The following is a 20041-nucleotide window of genomic DNA, read 5'->3' on the forward strand; positions in this document are numbered from 1 at the left end:
GTTGGGGTTATATTCGATATCCCCAAATAAAAGAACAAAACGAATTTTTTTAGGGTCTATGTACATTTGTCTTGAGTTTGTCGATCATGTCAATCATGACAGAGAAATTAAAAATGCATTACATTTATTTATTTTAATTTTTTTTCACAGCCAGAAACGCTGTGGTTCCCTCAGTAAATAGTACTAAATACATGGCTGACCGCGCGGTCCTTTTGTCTCTTTTTTTTTTTTTTAAATTATTTAGTGATAACCGGTTTATTTTCCATTCCATGTAAAACAGTACAATTTACACAATACAACATGCTGCATATGTAAGTTAAGTAACATTACAAACTGGAAAAATATTAAATATTACATTTATGGAGCAATTTGTTGGTAGGAATAATCCACAAAACATATTTATATTGAAATACTCTCAACTTAGCCTCGACAGTAGTCTTAAGTGGTATTATATAGATACTCTTCCAATTTAAATTTACTAAACATTCGTTCCATTTTTGCTCTGCTGTTAAGATTTTATTGTTTTTATTGTTTTCTAAGTATATTTTGTACAAGAGTTTGTTAGGTTTTTTTCAAGTGCATGATTTTATTAATAAGATAGTATGCTTCTCCCACTTTTTCATTTACCTTTTCTGACTTTATACTTTCTTTCCAGGCAGAGGGGATGTTTAATATCAGAGAATGGTAGTGAAGATAATGATAATTTTCGATTCCATAAAGAGTCTGAAGTTCCTCAAATCTGTAGAATCGTTTGTTTTCATAGCTATACAGAATATACAGAGCTTGGCTTTCTTCTTTGTTTAACTTGCAATCAAATCCAACCATGTTAGAATCTATAATTTGCAATTCACTTAAGAACAAACTAGTGGGACTTTCATCGAAAAATGTATAGTTTGATATATTGAAAGCGAGCTTGTAAAAAACCAAAACACTTTGGTAGTCAATAATCTTACACTGTATTTTCTTACAATGTAAATTTCTTGAACTGTAAGTCCATAGGAAAGTTCAAATCAGTGTCTTACCAAAATTACAGAATTAATATTGTTGAACTGAATTCTTTCTTTGTTTTCACATTGAACGTTGTATGAAAATACCAAAATATCATGTATTGTTTTGAAAACAAAAAGCTAATACAGATACATTTAGTTGCACTTAAACACTTACCTGCTCTCACTTCATCTTGATTAGGCCATGTGGTTAAAACGAGAGGTAACGCATCGTTAGAGGATCCTACCAAAACAAAGTCTTTAACAATACATAACACACACAATCCTACAACCAGTGTCTTTTCAAACATTTTTGTCATCGTCCTAAATACTATCTATATGAACTAAGACATTTTCATTTAGAAACATATATATGTAGGTCTACGAGGGTCCTGCAAAAAGTTCTGTCACTGGGTTCGGATTTCTTAAGTGCTACGTAATATCAAAATTATTTTTATTACAAACCTTCAAAGTATTCCCCCTCTACCGAAACACATTTGTGTAACCTTTTTACCCAATCGCGAAAAGCAGATAAATAGTTTTCTTTTGGTTTTGTTTGTTTGTTTGTTTTGGTTTAACGCTGTTTTTCAACAGTATTTCAGTCATGTAACGGCGGGCAGTAAACCTAACCAGTGTTCCTGGATTCTGTACCAGTACAAACCTGTTCTCCGCAAGTAACTGCTAACTTCCCCACATAAATTAGAGGTGGAGGACTAATGATTTCAGACGCAATGTCGTTTATCAAATAGTCACGGAGAACATACGCCCCGCCCGAGGATCGAACTCACGACCCCACGATCAACGCTCTACCTACTGCGCTAAGAGGGCGGGCTCTTCTTTTGGTATCTGTTTGAGACACTAAAATAAATAGCGCTGCCAGGGGAACTTGTGGGCTTATATTTCTTTCCAAAGCCTTGGAAATAAAAAAATGTCACAGGATGGTTTACAACTTGCACCTTTTCAGAAGCCAAAAAAAAAAAAAAAGAGTCTTAACCACCTCTCTTGTGTGAGAGGATGCGTCCTCGTGTATAAGATTGACTCCTGACCAGTTCTTGTAGAATCTTCCAGTGACTGTATGAGCACATGGATAAGACACTTGAACGACTGGCCCACTAGAATTGAAGAAAATTGCGTACAACATCTTTTTCGAACTTATAGTTCTCTTGGCAATATAGGGCTTTTTTTTATCTTTTCGCTTCCATTGCTTATTATCAGCCCTTCTCTGTGGCTCAAACAAGTTCGAAATAACCCAACTATCACAGCCTTTGTATGTTTTCAAAAGTTCCCGGGCACATTTAAGGCGTTGTTTTATTTGCTCCTAAGTGAGCAAATGAAGTACCCACCTAGCGCAAACCTTTCTCATTCAGAATTGTTTACACATTGCCTTCTGATATGCCAGTACAACTGGCTATATCTTTCACCGATAATCGCGCATCCTGTTCGATCATAAGTTTTACAGCAGCGATATTTCCCTTGGTAACAGAGGTTTTAGGTCTTCAAGAACGGGTATCATCTTCGACACATAATTTCCCAGCTTTAAAAGCTTTAACCCACATCAAAACTGTGCGCATTGAAGTGGCCTGAGGTCCATATTTACCACACAATTCATTAAATATCTGCTTTGAATCTATATCAAGCCTAATGCGGCATTTAATATAGCTACGAATTTCAGTCTTTTCGTCCATTTTAAAATGTGACAAGTTAATAGGTCAGTGTATATGTCTGCATGTATTTCAATTTGAAATAACTCGGTCACAATTTGCACGAAATAAACGGATGGCACACCATTCAAGCGCATTGAAGCGTTTTAAAAATACCTTAGATAAAACCGCGGAAGCCCATTAGTGACAGAACTTCTCGCAGGACCCTCGTACATATAGAGATAATAGAATGTCGATTCTGTATTTTAATTAGTGTCCGCAGTATACCGTTAATTAATATTTCTCAAATGCGAAATTTAAACATACATATGGAATTCCACTACTAAGTGTTGTGTTTGTGTGTATGGAGGAGGGGTTTGAGGGAAGGGAAAGTTATCATTTAACATGCTTCTTTGGGTGGATGTTATAATAATACTTTGGTTTTAAAAATTAGTTTCACATAAAAACACAAAATCATATTTGTAGTTCCTTACAATAGCCCATTTAAAGGTGGTTAATCAATATTGGTCAACTGATAAATTTATTCAAAACTTAACCAACTGATCATTTACACTCATTTATGTACACGGAGTTCTTAATAAAAGTCAGTTTTTCATTTAAATTAAAATCTAAAATTTCATTTTCCTATCCTGGTTGCCTAACCAAGAAAGCGTTATTTCATCGTAAGTATAAACTTAATAAACACAATTTGCCTAAGGAATAATATGAATACAGGCACGGCTGTATCAAAGCTGTCAAAGATTAGCATTGACAAATACATATTTTGCCAAAATCAATAAAAAAATGCAAGTTTATAAGATATTTATTACCTTCCTTTGTCTATCTCGGTTGTGCAACCAAGATAGATTGAAAAAAAAGATTAAGTATTAAGCTAAACGCTGTTTTTAAACTTGCTTTTGTTTCAGATAATTGAAATATGCCAATAATTATCAAATGCAAATGTAAAACTGGAGATTATATTGAAATTAAAAAGATTTGTCAACTTTTTAAAAGTATTTTAATATTAAAGGGAGGTAATTACAAAATTTCATAAAAAGTAATAAAATATACATTTCCAATAGGGATGTAGCTCTATTTACTGGCTCTTACCGTTCCTTAAATAGATCTCTAACAGAAAATATGAAAACTAAAAAAGTCATAAAATGTTGCTCAGACGTGACCGTTGTTATCAAAGGCGGCCAGCAAGCATTTTGTTGACACGAGCACGCTACTCTTTTTAGAGATATGTTCAAGCTTCGAACTTAAGTTCCTTTGTGATAAATCTATATATGTCTAAATCAATGTGAATGTTAAATCGAACCTATACAAAAATTACATCGTAGGTATTTTGTTATTTCAGAAAGACTGCTTGTAGTCATTGACCAGTGCATAATGAAATGGCAGTAGACAGTTACTGTGTTTAGAGTTTTAATTCAGCTCTTTCCCAACAACATGCATTACACAGGCAGATCTGAAATTAAAACCAGCAAATCTGAACATGTGCCTATAACTTACCTTAAATCTCTGAAGGTTAAATACATATATATATCTATATATACTGAACAGCAAAAGAAACTATCCAAATGTATAAATGGGGTATTTTTTAATAAAAAAAAATAAATCTATAAATTTGACTTATACATTTTTACATGTCTGCCCTGATGATTGTATACAAAACCGATCGGTAGACAAAAATATGTATAGAGGAAAACCCATTGGATGTTTTTCTTATATATATATATCAAGTTTTGCAGATAACTCATTGTTTAATTCTCCTACCCCGTGCTCTTTACAAGTCGTCGACCATATTTGATAAGCCCTAAGGTTTTGTCTCTTCAGAAAGATGTTAAATTTGTATGAAAACACTTTAACAATATCATTTTGCGAACTATGATTATTTCCATTAAGAAATAAAAAGTATATAAAGCAAGCCCGGCAGCTATGAACCAGGAGTTAACTAGGGGATAAGTATTTAAATATTGTAGAGAAATATTTCTTGAGGAAAAAGGTAAATATTAATTCAGTTTTTCAAAATTGCATTGAAAATAATTTGATAAAATAAAAGATTCTTCTTGAGTATGTATTCGATGCTTGAACTGTGCGTCTTTATTTATCATTTTGCAAAAGAAATGACCGCTTCTCCCTTACTCCATATAGGTTACATAGTACGTACTCATTTCCTTCTCTATTTCTTGTAAACGATTACATTTGCAGACATCATTTTCAGTACTTTAAAGCATTGCAGTGATAAGAAAACCATATATAGCCAGTTAGTAAAACATGTCTACTTTAAATATTAAAAAAATTTCATGATAATTTTATGCTTATTTAGGTAAAAGTTTGTCACGGATAAGAATTCGTCTGAAAAGGATTCAGACTCCCCGTGCAATTTTCGTTTTATTTTTGTTGTACAAAAAATACTTAAGTAAGAATATTTGTAAGTTGTATTTGATTTGCTCATATACCTACTGTATATTATGCCACTAAAAATCTAGAAGTCTGTTTGGAACAAATGGTTGTTGCTATATAGAGCATACAGTTAGGTTAGCATACAGTTAGTTCAGCCTAGTTAAAGATGTTTGATGAGAGTGTGCTAGATTTACATGTCAATAAATATCCAATGATGAAATATTTACTATAGGTAAAAGGTGAGCATAGTGCATCTTTAAAGAAACGTAGAAAAATGCTTTGATAAAGTCGTTTTTGTTTGGTTTAACGTCACAGCGACACAATTATAGGTCATATGGCCAGTTTCCAACTTTTGATGGTGGAGAAGACCCCAGGTGCCCCTCCGTGCAATATTTCACCACCTGGGTAGAACCATCGACCATTAGTAAGTCAGTTGGATGGCTTCGTCACATGACAAATTCAACGCCCGGAGCTAGGCTTGAACCCACATCGGTGAGAGAAAAGTGATTTGAAGTCAGGAACCTTAACCACTCGGCCACGGAATCCCCCTTAGTCTTTTCTACGCTGATTCTTGATAAAAATGTAAATCAAGAAACCCGTTTATATTTAATAGTAATACTCGTTTATTACTGAAATTAAAAATAATTAAAACCAAAAATACCATTATCTCGCCGGGACTTGAACTCACGCCCCTTAGAAAAAAAAATATCGTTTATTAATAAACTGTAATATAATTCTACATGTTGACTATTTCACGAATCTTTCTGAATGAGAGAACTCTTTTCTTTCAGTCTAACACAAATGACACAACTATAGAATATAAAGCAGAATAATATGTATATATGTATCTTCTTTCACCAAACAACAGTCTTTTCTATTATTCGAGAACGCTTTAAGTATGATGAATATGATTTATACGACAAAATTTTCATCTTGAAACAAACTGTGATAGAGCCGCGACAAGTAAGGACACAATGGGTCGAGCTAAAATCAGATACGAAAAGATAATTGTTGCTAAAGCAATAGAGACAAATATGACTGAAAATAAACAAACGCCCCTTACTAAATAGACGTTACATTGATCCCTTTAGGAAAGAAGAATGTTTGTTTTCTGTAAGGAGAAAGGCACTCGCAAATATTATGTGTTCAGTGTGGCCAATGCTCTGTGAGTGAAAAATTACAAAATCCAACTTAGAAGTCTTACAATATGAATATTTGAAATATGTCCAAATTCGGCAATAAACATAAAATGAGCCGCACCATGAGAAAACCAACATAGTGCATTTGCGACAAGCACGGATTCAGACCAGCCTGCGCATCCGCGCAATTTGGTCAGGATCCATGCTGTTCGCTTGCAAAGCCTATTGCAGTTAGAGAAACCGTTAGCGAACAGCATGGATCCTGACCAGACTGCGCGGATGCGCAGGCTGGTCTGGATCCATGCTGGTCGCAAATGCACTATGTTGGCTTCTCATGGTGCGGCTCAAATATGCCAAAGCATCATAAAATCTATTGATGAAAACATGTTACTAACTACATACCTTGAAAAATACAAAATAAGCACACAAACGTAAGAAATAACGCAGTCGGTGCCATAGACATTCAACATTAAGAAGTACAGAACTAACTTAGATACTTCTTACATGGGTTATATATGTAGACTACTAAAGAAATTTAGCCCATCAGATTCAGACAGCTGATAATAGTACAAATATATACACTTTTAGTTTTTATATTCCATAAAACTTTGTGAAAGGTCGCCATACGTTTCAGATGTGATTTCAAAGAAGAGAAGACACCTGCGATGGCAAGAGTTCCTTTGTAGAACTGTGATGAAAATTCTTCAAAAATGTTACAAAATTTGTTGTTTGTCAGTCTTTGACCATTGATAAAATTAACACGGAACGTTCAAGAGCTAAATCAGAATGCCAAACAATGGCAATTGTAGAATGGCAAATGTTTCATTACCCAGTCGTGATACCCATTATGAAAAGTTTCCTACTCGCAAATTGCTTGCCGCACAGCCGAGAGATTCTAAAATGACGGTTATGGAAACCATGGATGCCACAAAAAGTTTATTGTTCAAAGCATTGTTGTATCTAATCACAATTCTATTTGACTTATACTTTTTTTCTGTAAAAGTGGTTTCGATTCGAGAAATCTGCAAGAAAATGGTGACTGGGCAATTCAAAAGCAACAGTTGTGCTGTTAAAATGATGATATTAGTGATAAACTTACTATTCCATCACATTACGATTTTCACATTTTGAAAACAACATAGTCCTTTAACCTTTCTTGTGGTTTTTACTTTCATCTGCTTGATTTGAATGCATCTAAAACAGCTATTATTAAGTTTAGATTGGCAATAGAAATTGCCATTCAATACTGACATTATTAGGTTATGACATGGAAGTTTGACAAGTACAATTCCATTACTTTTTTCCACTCTTGGCATTTTTTATAAAAGAAAGGAAATGCTACAATTATAAAATGGAAAGCTTTCAAGTATTCTTTTGTTTTCCACACAAATGTTATCAATTTTTTTATTCTAATAAGTGGAAAGAGAATGCAACTGCGTCTAATAGTGTTGAGAGAAGAACAGATTGGAACAAACTCAACTGAGTATCACATAAAGATAGAACATTTTTATTTGAATTATTTTATTTTGAAATATTTGGATATGAATTACGTTATTATTTGTTTTATTAGTTCTCAGATGCTTACATTTGTGTACGGACAGACGTACAATGAAATGGATCATTTGTTAGGACATTTGTTCAATGAATCAAGATACAATAAATTTCTCAGACCTCTACATAATCAAAGTCATGTGATGAAGGTAAGTGTCTTTTTAAAGAATGAATACTTTTAGAATTGTTAAAATATTTTCCTATCTTTTATATGTACATATAGTCTATATGCCTTCTTTAACGATTATAACTGCATGTTTATATTTATAATTGCATTTGGTTTATGCCTGTTGTTGTGAAAATAAAGTATTCATTTGAATATACATTATCCGAAAAATCTCACCCATTCGATATTTCGGCAATATTTTGAATAATGCAAAAGTAGATTTTTTAAAAACAATATTCTATTGACAATATTTTAAAATTTCGACAAAATCAAATTGTGCTATTTTGCGACACCTACACATTTTAAAAAGGGACACAAATAACGATATATGTTTTGATTTTATTCAACGAGCAAACATATTTCTTATGATGCAAAGATTTTGCTGATCGATTCACGTTTCAATTTGTTCTGAAAGGAGTTGTTTTTTGTGCTTTTGGAATAGTTTTCTTGTCTTAAACGCAATTTACTCGTTTGTAACCTATAGACATTTATGAATATTTTTTTGATTTTTTATTAACTGATTGAGGTTGTAAAATACATAAAATGATATAATAGCATTACTCGATTTTGTTGCACTTTTTGTATTTTATTAAGGGGAAATGGGACAGTTGTGTGTTTTTTTATATAGGCAAAGAAGGAAAAGTTTAACTAGAAGAGAGAATTTTCTTAAACTTTGCATGATCATAGAGATTCATATTAGAAACAAATTTATTTAAAAAACAACTGGGGGTCCCGGTGCTACTTTTTGAGTTATCTGCCCCTGAATGCGAAATTTTGTGCTCTTTTAGGTCATTTTTAAGGGCAGATAACTCAAGGTAATGGTTAGTTACACTTTATTTGATTTCAAAATAATATTTGTTACTTTATTTCCTGCAGCTGTACAAAATTTGCAGGAATTCTATGAGACGGATTTTATTCTATAGTCTCGCTTACGCAAACAAATAGAAAATTTCTTCCAATTATGCCCCTTTTTCAAGAAAAATGCAGTATGTTTACTTTACTCATTGAAACGCAGCAAAAAATCTGTTTGATAGAATGGTTAAAAACTTTGCAAAATGACTGGAAATGTAATAACAAAAAATAATGTGAAATGAAATAGGGTATCTGTATGCTAGATTTTGAGTTATTTGCCCTTGAAAATGACCCAATAGAGCAAATATCTCGCTTTCAGGGGCAGATAACTCAAAACGTAGCACCGGGACTCTCAGTTTTTTTCTTCATAAATTTGTTTCTAATATGGATCTCTATGATCATGCAAAGTTTAAGAAAATTCTCTCCGCTAGTTAAAATTTTTCTTCTTTGCCTATATAAAAACGCACACAACCCATTTCCCCTTAACTGTACATTATTTTTAGTGTGTATGGAATTTATGTATGTTGTTTAGTATTATCAAAGATATTGAAAAAATATTGAGGGTGAAGAGATATTCATTTGCGGCAATCTCTTGAAATAGTCTAACAATACGATCATAAGAATTAGATTGCAAATAAAGAATACGAAACACAAATATGTAAGAAGAACAAACTAAGACATAATGATTTCAAAAATTAAAATGTAGAGGTATATTTCCTGGAAACATAGAAAACAGCAAACGAAGCCAGATGCACATATCGCTAAGTACACCCGCCACAAATAGAATCTTTAGTAGGAATATATCGCAGTCAGGTTGCTTCAAATACTATCATCAAGTACCATATAATTTTATGAAAGATCAAAAGACAACTTAATGTTTTACATCGTAAATATTTGCAGCCACGATTGACGTAGCTAGCATTATTTATAAAAACGTACAGAAAGAATTTAACATCACTATTGCAGGTAAACTTTACACAACATTTGAGCAGCATAGAATATTTTGACATCTCATCCGGGGAACTGCTTATTTCTGGATTTTTTGAAATTACGTGGACAGATGAATTGCTCGCATGGAATCCATCAATGTACGGAGGAAAAGACATGATTCCGTTACCAAAAGGGGCATTCTGGAAACCAGAACTTGCCTTAACAAACGAAGCAGCGAATGACAAGTCGTCGATCGACAGTAATGGCTTTTCTCCAGCCTGGGCTACCTCCCAAGGGTCTGTGATAATGGTCCCAGCAGGAAGTTACAAGACTAGATGCAATGTCGATACCAGTTTGTATCCGTTTGACATACATACATGCTCTTTTCAGTTTATCGTATCTAACCATGACACTACCGAACTGATGCTGTACTCTCCAACAGGAAACTTGGATATTGGTAATTTAATTGAAAATGGTGAATGGCTCGTTGAAAACACCAAAGCGATCATTAAACCCGTGTCTGACGAAAACTTTAGATTGTCAGTTCCAATGTCGGAGGCGTCTTTTTCATTAAAAAGAAGACCAGCTTTCGAAATGATTAACAACTACACACCTGTCATACTAATGACAGTTCTCAATTTATTTACATGTTTTGTGAGACCTGATTCAGGTGAAAGGTTGTCATTTGCCGTAACATTGTATTTGTCATTAGTTTTCGCGACAACAGCGTTGGTTGAAACAATTCCAAGTAATTCCCTTAAAATTCCACATATGTCATTCGTGATTTTCATCATCAATTTCCTTAATACTGCAAGTGTATTATGGAACATTTTTATTGTTAATCTGTCAAGAAAAGCAAATGTAGGACATCCATTTCCTGCGTTCATCACGAAAATCGTTGTGCAAAAGAGAAAAAGAGACGGTAATAAACCAAATAAGATAAAACCAGATGACAGGTCTGCAACAAAGATAGTGTCAGTTGAAAGTGAAGAGACAACAAACGAAAAGAATGGAGACAGAATACACGAAACCAAATATGTAACCGATTTCACTGTAGAAGAAGTAGCAGAAGGTCTTGACAGAATCTTCTTTCTTGTTGCCTTACTCTTATTTTTCCTCATTATTTCTATTTACTCTATACTCCTTGCAATCGTCTGGAACAAAACGTAACAAATTGAAACATAATTAGAGTGCTCCGTCATTGTGTGGTCAAGGTCACTGATTTCGCATTACTTTCTGCACATAATTGTAGATTCGAAAATATAATCTTTGAAATCTTTGATAAGACCCTCTGGAAACATACGAGGGTGATTCATTTAAGTATGTCTCCAATCTAAACGGTTAGACTTTTGGTCTGGTCTCAACAAATACAGGACCCGTCTTCTGTAATTAGAATATGTTGGACGGTTCTGTCTGAAATGCCTATTGTGTGAGAACTATTTGGGAAATAGTATATCGACCATATTCCTCTATCAAACTCCTAACAGCAGACATTGTTTTCAATGTTGCTGCAACAACATGCCTGCCAATGCGGTTATTGTCTTGTAGTCTATTTTGAGCACCTTGAAATACTTAGCCCAACGAAACTACTATGGATACGGCACAACTCAGAAAATATCTCTTTTAGAGTTACCCGTAAAGAAACCAGGGCTCTGATGAAAGCCATGATTCCTACGTTTTTTCTTCACGTTTCCTTATAGTATTGAGATATAGCTACTGCATATGAATGTGTATAATTAAACAAAGGTAACTTGGTGATTTGTAAATGGATTAGATAAATATTTCACAGTTATGTTGAGTAAACAACCGTTATCAAGTACACGGAACTCTAAACATTTTGTTTAGAAGACTATTAGTGAACAAGAAATATCTTTAAAAATGATGGTCGGCGAATTGTAATAAGGAAAGAAGTTTATAAATTTTTCATCTAACATATCATATTCATCTTTCATCTAACATTTTTCAAAATGCAAAACTAAACACCGCACTTTAACAATTTAAATGGTTCTCTATTAATTTTTCGCAAAGGTTTCGTAGGGTTGCAATTTTGTTTCGTTTATCCTTAGGCGAATAATTACAGCAGTAGTTTGATGATTCATGAAGCGGTTCATGAGAAGAGGTCATTAAAGGTGTATATATTTTTAGCTAAATTGGTCCCTATCCCCATTTGTAACAAAATAGCAGGAGACCTTGCAATATTGTTACACATCGAGTTTGATAAAAATCCATTACATTTTAGTGGTTAATGCGAAGAAAGGCATATCTGCTTTTAGCTATAGTGGTGGTCCCTAATAGGGCCCAAGTTCCTATATAAATAAATTTGGAAGAGGACCTTATAATAATGCTCCAGACCAAGTATGACAAAGATCCACCAAGCTGTTCATGAGACGCTGTATAAAGGCATTTCTAGTTTTAGCTCTAGCAGCCCCTAAAAGGGGTCAAATGTCCCAGCTGAACAAAGTTGGCTGCGGGCATAATAAAGATGCTACAAATCAAGTTTGATTAGAATACATGAGAAAAAATCAATTTAAGGATTTTTTTATTTATTATTTTTATTTATTTCTAAAATAGGCCAACTGATCCCGCTTTAACAAACAGCATATTCGATATTCATGAATCTTTGGACAATGACGTCACACCTATAAAAAAGTGAAGGCCAAGCAAAACATACAATTGTAATTATTTCAATATTTCTGTTTCATAAGCAAAGTTTGACCGTAGTTATATCACAGAGATAAACTGTATACAGCGTACCTTCATTTCAGTGTAATGAGATTCAGTCATTATATAGCATATATATAATAAAACAGATTTCAACTGAGTTCAATATTTGCATACCGTACTAAAGAAAAATATTCATATATAATAAATCAGTTAAATAATTTATAACAAATATATCAAAGCAAACAAGTACTCATTTTAATATGCAATCTGAATAAGTCACAAAAGCAAGAAACATTTCATATACAGACGACAATTGTAACAAGGAAAATCTTTTAAAAAGCACTTCTCTACATAAAAGACTCTTATCACACCCTTATTCATGTGATATGCAGACCGTATTCAGCTCTTTCTTTAATTTGATATATGTTGGTATTTGAACAGGTTTTTATCATATTTATTAAACTTACTTATCATTTTGAGATATATCAATATTCTTGCTAAATATACTGAGCCAAAGTTAGCTTTAAAACTGTAAACAGCGTCGTTTAGGATAAACGCTTTGTCTACATTTCACTCAGCGTAGCACAATCAACAGAGTGAAAGAAATTGACACTCTCGTCCAATCAGGCAGAGTGTTACATAAATCTTCCATTTTGATAAATTATCTATAATGCGTTATCAAGTAGTTTGATTTGCAAACTGAAGTCACGTGGCATAGATAACGAAAACGAATTTAGACGGCGTCGCCGAAAAATACATTGAAGCGTTCTCACAGAATGGAACAATACAAATTAAAACAGATCTTGGTCATGTTAACTTCTTTTATACAAACACATTTGACAGACTGCATGATAATAAAGACCAGAAAATACACCATCACCGAAGAATTACTCCATTGCAGGAAGTTATACAGCTGACTTACAGAAGGTACTTTTCTGTTTGTACATGAAAATATAAAATATAAAAACGAAGAAAAAAGACGAGTATCCTTGGTTTACCAATTATCGGTGTATTAATGATTGACATTCCACTATACACAACATTTAATTTATATGCTTACCAAACTTTGTCTCATTTTAAAGAAAAATTATCTTATTTTCATTAAAAGTTAATTTTATTCACCTGGGAACGCAGTTATCGGAAATATTGGGTCACATAGTGACCGACCATGGGCGCCATCTTGGATGTTTACAGATATCAATTATCGGTGGAATTGTGGGAAATAATGCTACTGCACTAAACTTCCATCCAGATACATAAAAATAACAAAGGAACAAAGCTGAAAGTTCTGGCTACTGGATTATTTTAGCTGCTGTGGAAAAGAAAAGTATATTATAGCATACAGAATGAATTAAATAAATAAATGATATCACAAACAGCAATTTATCACATTTTGTCAAAAATCACAGTTACACCAGACATCATCACATTCAGTTAAACACAGTGGTGGCACAAGAACTCATCATGCCTCCTCAAAAACTTCACATCACAGCAGTATTTAAGGTGTGTCCAGTGGCCACACTTATCACACTGTCCCCGCTGCACAAGTTCCAGCGTGTACATCAGGTTCATGGGCTCTGGCGTGAACTTTCCACAAACACAACAAAGGTCTTCCTCAGCAATATCACTGTGGGAGTCTTCCTCTGAGTCAAAAGTGTTACTGTCACCAGATGGATTAGGGATATGTGACAATGGTGCTTTATTGACTCTCTTTGTGTTTTTCTTTGGCACAACCTTCTCCCCAGATGGACCAGGTACTTCTGATGCTGTTCCCTTCTTGTCTTTCTTGTTGACTTCAATTTTCTTTGGATGATCAACTGGAGTCATCAGCAACTTCTTTGATGGAGATGATATATCACCAATGATAGTAGGCTTCCTCTTTCTGGTACCTTTTGTTTTCTCAAGCACTTTCAAGATTTTTTTTGCTTTCAAGGAATGATACAGACTCAGCAGGTTCACCGATTGGCTGTTCCTTGTTTTCAATGTAAATGGTGGATGGAGTAGTCTCTGCAGCTCCTATGGATGTCCGCTGTAGAGGATACACACCAGTCTTCTTGAAAGCACTTATGAGATTTTCTGCACAAACTCCTTTGTTGTATGCCTTGCTGGAGACTTCTGCTATATTGCAGCGGTTGATCTGCAGCCCTGGGTTCCTGCGCATGTAAGCCTGGCACTCACTATGGTAGATGTTCTTAAGCGGTCCAAAGCAACCTACATCAAGGGGTTGTATTACATGCGAGGTGTGCGGTGGCAACACAAAGAATACCACATTGTTTGCCTCTCCCCATGTAGAAAGTGTGAGGTTGACATGGGACTTGTGGCCGTCGAACAAAATCATGACAGGATGATCCTTGGTTGAAACGTGCTTAAGGAAGTGCTGTTCTAGGTATTCCATAAACACAGCAGAATTAGACCATCCGCTCTCTGTAACTGTACCCGCTGATACTGGAGAAGCCCCTGTCAAAAGGTCCTGGTTCCATCTCATCCCTGGGAATACATAGTATGGCGGTAATCTACTGCCTGCTGCACTTCCACTAGCAATGATTGTCACTGTTTTCCCCCTGTTTGAGGTTATGGCCTGAGGTGTTGTTCCCTTCATACATATAACATGGCGGGGGTTGTGCTCTATCATTAAACCCGTTTCATCAATATTCCAGATGAACTCTGGGTGGTTCTCAAGGTCATGCTTCTTCAGCACTTTCGCCAGTTCACAAAAATACTTGTCCATGGTCTCATCTGAGGTACACTTTGCTCTAAGCACAGACAATTTCTGGGGTTTTGCTAAAGTTACATCTGGGTTCCGTCTTTTGAATCCCTTGTACCATGATGCTGCAAAATCTGGATCACTCTGTTTCTTCCTTCCTAATGTAACGGCCCAATCAAATGCCAAGCAGAGAAATTCAGCACGGGTATAGCCATACCCTATGCTTGCCATGTAGCTTATATGTTCTACTAGTTTCTGCTCCTCCTGGGCAGTAAATGTTGGAGGTGGACCACTGCTGGGTAGATTTTCTTTCTCTCCTGTCACTGGCTGGAGCCCAAGGGTTCTATCACGTAGAGTGGACTCTGGTATACCATATAACCTGGCTGCCTTGTACACAGACATCCCAGAAGAGACTACATCTTTGTATGCTCTTGCTATCAGCCCAGTATCATACAGTCGCCTTCTCTTGGTAGCCTTGCCAATGGTTGGTAACTGTAATGAAATAATAAAAATAAACTTACCACATGTACACAAAATTAAATGCATCTTTATTTCTCAGTTCTTAACAATGAAATGTCAGAAGTTTAGTCCAGTAGCATTGTTTATCAAAAAGGGCGCCAAAAAGCGCGTGCGCGAGGCAGTGCTCGATGACGTCATTTAGGCAGGGGGAATCCTTCTGTCAAATTTTTTTCTGAGGAATTATTCTTTATTCATCGAGAGATATTGAAGTTTATCAGTAAAACAAATTAAAAAAAATATATTTTCAATCAATTCATATACAATAAATACGTAACTTACCCTTAGGAAAGACATATTTCACGGAAGATTCACGTTGAGGAATATCCTGTAACTTTGTAAACAAAGAATTCCGGAAGTGCTCTTCAGGAAGTAAATATTCGGGATTTTCGGATTGCACCGTTAATCGGTAACCACCGATAATAAGTAAGGTGGGGATATGTTCAGGGTGTTCTGTATTTTGCAAAGATGCTCAATTAATTATAAAATTCTGTTTACTTTTACTAGATAAGTTCTCGTCTCCTTTATAGAAATTACACGGTACTTCAGCTAAAATGGGGTCGTTTTTCCTGCTATATACAAAGGAAACTAGACATAGAAAAGTACAAAATGTTTCATTCAAATATTCTAAAGTGATGTATCATTTTGTAAATTATTTAATCAAATTAATCTTTCTTCTTTTAAAATCTTGATGTTTAGGGGTATTTATTACATGCACTTAATTCTTGCATTAATTTTAATTTCAGTATTGTACATTTTCCTATGTTAACTATAATTTTCACTACACAAAAATATCAGTCTTCCCATACTTTCTTTTTTTTTTTTAATAAATTAGCATTTTTCCATTGTTATTGCGATTTTTTTTAAATTCAAAACCTGTTTATCATATGAAAACTGAGTTTCGGATTGGCATATTATTGTATACTACGAGATATCTACGTTTAGAGTCAGTGTCACCTTTGAGTGGGCTATTCTTTACAAACATACAAATGCAAAAACCAAAAATGAAACTTGAAAAGATTAACATACAGAAAAGTACATAATTCCACTTTTGATTATTAACCTTTGTCTTGCTAAATTTCTAAAATGGACTGGTCTATTATTCAATCTCGGCAGTACAATTTATTATTCGAAGGAGTGTTCACTGAAAATGTACTGACTGAAAAGCGAGCAGTACAGACCAAGATGATCTTGATCTGGCAGAATCATTTGCAGCCAGCAATCTGATTAAATTATGGAGCTTAACATTTTATAGTCATCCAAACAAAGTGTCTGCAACAAATCAGTTTTTTTCTGCTAGAACAAAATGTAGATATGATAGTATCGTAATCAAACGTATGTAACAAAGTTATTTATTATTTGATTACGCTGACCTTTGAACTGAATATAACTAATCGTTGTTTTTTTCTATCGTTTCATTTCTTATAAAAATGTTTAGCTAAATGATATGTAATATCAATCAACCGCCGTTGATCGAAGTAGGAAAGATGTGGGAAACAGGCACTTAATATATGCAAAGAAAAAAGACGATAAAATATGTTGGTATTAAATGCTTTACAATTGACGTTATTACTGTCTCAAATAAACTGGAACACAAAAACAAAAACAAAAAACCTTGAATTTTTCACCGCAAATTGTTTACTACCATACAACACGTTCAAAAGTGCTTTACAGAACACATTCTAAACGATTATGATAAGAAAAATAAATGCTGCTTGGATGAAGGCTAAAAACTGATATAAGAACTAACAAGAAAGACGAATATTTAAAACACTGATCTAAGCAAGTGCATCGGCTTCATTAATTTGGGTGGGAAGACAGTTTCATTACATTGTAACGTTATACGTAAAGCTCCGATTGCCATATATAACGGTTAAGTCTTGGAATATCTAATGGCACGGTACCTTGTAACATTATGTTCCCTACTGGATTGTACACTTCTAACAAGCAGATCGTTTAGGTGACGGCCAAAATCTGTATGTTAAGACAGCTTGTCTAATACAGGTGTAATATGAATGTAATTATAATAACAAGGCCTACTGTGTTCGTGATATGTAACAGTTTCTTTTCATCTTATTTTTTGGAGGGCGGATGTGGTAAGGCGGGGATGTAGCGGGAGGGTTAGTCACACCTACAAATCATATGGTGAATTTTCTACCTTTATAGAAACGTCCAATGTATTCAAAATGTATTCAGGCTTGTATAGAAATAAGTAGCATTGCTTTTTGTTGCTTAAGGTAGTAAAAACCCTATTTTCAAATGGATTGAGCAGTGAATCTACCAGGACCTGACAGGTTCTCCACCAGGAATTGTTTCAGGCATGGGCTGGTATCCTGGTAAAACAGCCGACCTCTGAACGGAAGAATTTTATTTATTTCATGATATGATAAAATCGATTTTATGATATCCAAAAAATAGACTTAACTGTTTAATATCAGTTATTCATCTAATGATATCATAAATGGATTTAGTGATATCTCAAAATCGTTCTAATTTTTGACACCCTTTATTCTAGTTGCATATGTCTTAAAGGTGGTCAATCACATTTGAGCAACACTTTATGACATTTTACAGTCTTCATATATTCTGTTATAGATTTTTTTAAGGAACAAAAACACCGATTACATAGAGTTAGATCCCAATTGGAAATGTGTATTTAATTACTTTTTATGAAATTTTGTAATTACCTTCCTTTAATAGGAAAGTTTTTAAAAAGTGGACTATTTCTTTTGATTTCAATACTTTGTCTATTTTTACATTTGCATTTCATAAATATTGAGGTATTTCAACAACCTGAAAAAACAGACAAGTTTTAAAACAACGTGTAGCTTCGGAATTCATCTATTTTCATATTTTGCGCAACCAAGATAGACAAAGAGAGGTAATTACAATTTAATAAACTTGCATTTATAATTAAGTTTTCGCAAAATATGTACCTGTCAATGCAAAGTTTTAACAACTTATTACAGTAGTGCTTATATTCATATATGTTTATCTAACTTATACTTATGCCAAAATAACGCTTGGTTGGGCAACCAGGATAGGAAAATCAAATTTCAAAAATACTTCCAGCGAACATCTTACGTGTATTAAGAACTTGGTGAACATAAATAACTGTAAATGATCAACTGGCTAAGATTTGAACAAATCCATTCGTTGACTAAAATCTGATTAACCACCTTTAAAATCGTTTTGTGATATAAATTGTATTTATTGAAATCATAAAGTAGAATGCAATATTTCATTAAATCCAAAATAATAAATGGTATTCCGAAATGAATCGATGATTTCCATAAAAGAATAAATTATATCACAAAAACTCATTGTATTTTTTTTTCAAAAAGAATTGATATGTATGTGAAGATTTATCACGAGAGTAGGTTTTCGTTGAACAAAGGAAATCGTCGTCCACCAATAAAGCCGTTGTTTGATTGATTGTTTTATTAATGTAGTTCCACTGATGTTATCAGTTCTTGCAGATGATTCACAAATATAAACGTTTTAACGTGAATACATTCTCTTTTTCAAAGTGTCAACAACAACGGTAATGAATTAGTAGAACATTACTCTAATGGGGATAGAAGACGCAATTCTAGAATTCGTAAACACTACATTTTGACGAATATAACTATACCGTAACTGTCAGACTTACAAATGCAAACTTATTAATGAAATTTCAACAACGTTTGATATAAATGTATTTGACCATGTTTATACTGTTATTAAGCTTAAGTTTAGCACACGCGTTAGCAACGATATACAAACGAACGTACATTCTGCAACGATATTTATTCAAGGAGTCAAGATACAACCAATGTCTCAGTCCTTAAAATAACAAACTCAAGAGTTTAAGGCACTTGTATGTTTCGGTCACAATTATGCAAGACATTTGACATTTGAGTTTTTCTTAAGTTTTATTAAACTGCATGACGTTCATATTTGCCGTATTAGTATTTTTCTAAAACCTGCAAAAGCATGCAAAACAAAGCATCTTGAAATATGTTGTTATTTGGTTTACATCCATTATTTGTATATACATATAGTATACAATAAAGTTACTTAAAAAAAAATTATTAATTTTTTTAAAGCATGCTGATGAGTATCTCAACTAAAGTGAATTTTTGTACACTATTATCAATTTAATTGTCATTTTAGAATAGTGTCATGAACGAAATTATTTCGTACCACTTAAGGTAAACTTTACCCTGTTCTTAAGGTGTGTAGAATAATATGACATCTCATTAGGGGAGCTGCTTAACACTGGAATGTTTTAGATCACGCGGAGAGACGAATTTCTGACATAGAGTCCATTTTTATTTGAACGTAAAGAAGTGATTTTGTTACCGAAAGAGAAATTCTGGAAACCAATTGATTGATCATTTTAGAGCAATGACATGAACGACAGTGTTTCTTGCTGCTACAGGTAAACTTTACACTGCTCCTAAGATTATTTGCACCTCATAGCTGTAAGTGTTTGAAACCTC

At 33.8% G+C, this 20041-nt stretch overlaps 2 protein-coding genes across 2 annotated transcripts; one reads left to right on the top strand and one right to left on the bottom strand.

Annotated features, from left to right (window-relative positions):
- Positions 1 to 6984: 6984 nt before the first annotated feature.
- Positions 6985 to 10843, top strand: LOC123558331 (neuronal acetylcholine receptor subunit beta-3-like). Its single transcript, XM_045350209.2, has 3 exons — positions 6985 to 7130; positions 7745 to 7874; positions 9710 to 10843. The coding sequence occupies exons 1-3, from the start codon at positions 6985 to 6987 to the stop codon at positions 10841 to 10843; spliced, it is 1410 nt and encodes a 469-aa protein (XP_045206144.2).
- Positions 10844 to 14237: 3394 nt separating this feature from the next.
- LOC123558332 (jerky protein homolog-like) lies at positions 14238 to 15854 on the bottom strand. The gene is made up of 2 exons (XM_053544557.1): positions 15840 to 15854; positions 14238 to 15533 (listed from the first exon to the last, which is right to left on the bottom strand). The coding sequence occupies exons 1-2, from the start codon at positions 15852 to 15854 to the stop codon at positions 14238 to 14240; spliced, it is 1311 nt and encodes a 436-aa protein (XP_053400532.1).
- Positions 15855 to 20041: the final 4187 nt, after the last annotated feature.

This window comes from Mercenaria mercenaria, chromosome 5, assembly GCF_021730395.1.
Source record: "Mercenaria mercenaria strain notata chromosome 5, MADL_Memer_1, whole genome shotgun sequence".
Classification (NCBI taxonomy): domain Eukaryota; kingdom Metazoa; phylum Mollusca; class Bivalvia; order Venerida; family Veneridae; genus Mercenaria; species Mercenaria mercenaria.

What these genes read in the sequence shown, in the direction of transcription:
- LOC123558331 (XM_045350209.2), top strand. Translation starts at nt 6,985, where the DNA reads ATGGCAAATGTTTCATTACCCAGTCGTGATACCCATTATGAAAAGTTT. An exon ending in TTATTGTTCAAAGCATTGTT is followed by an intron (nt 7,131 to 7,744) that starts GTATCTAATCAC and finishes TTGTTTTATTAG; the next exon opens with TTCTCAGATGCTTACATTTG. An exon ending in ATCAAAGTCATGTGATGAAG is followed by an intron (nt 7,875 to 9,709) that starts GTAAGTGTCTTT and finishes TCACTATTGCAG; the next exon opens with GTAAACTTTACACAACATTT.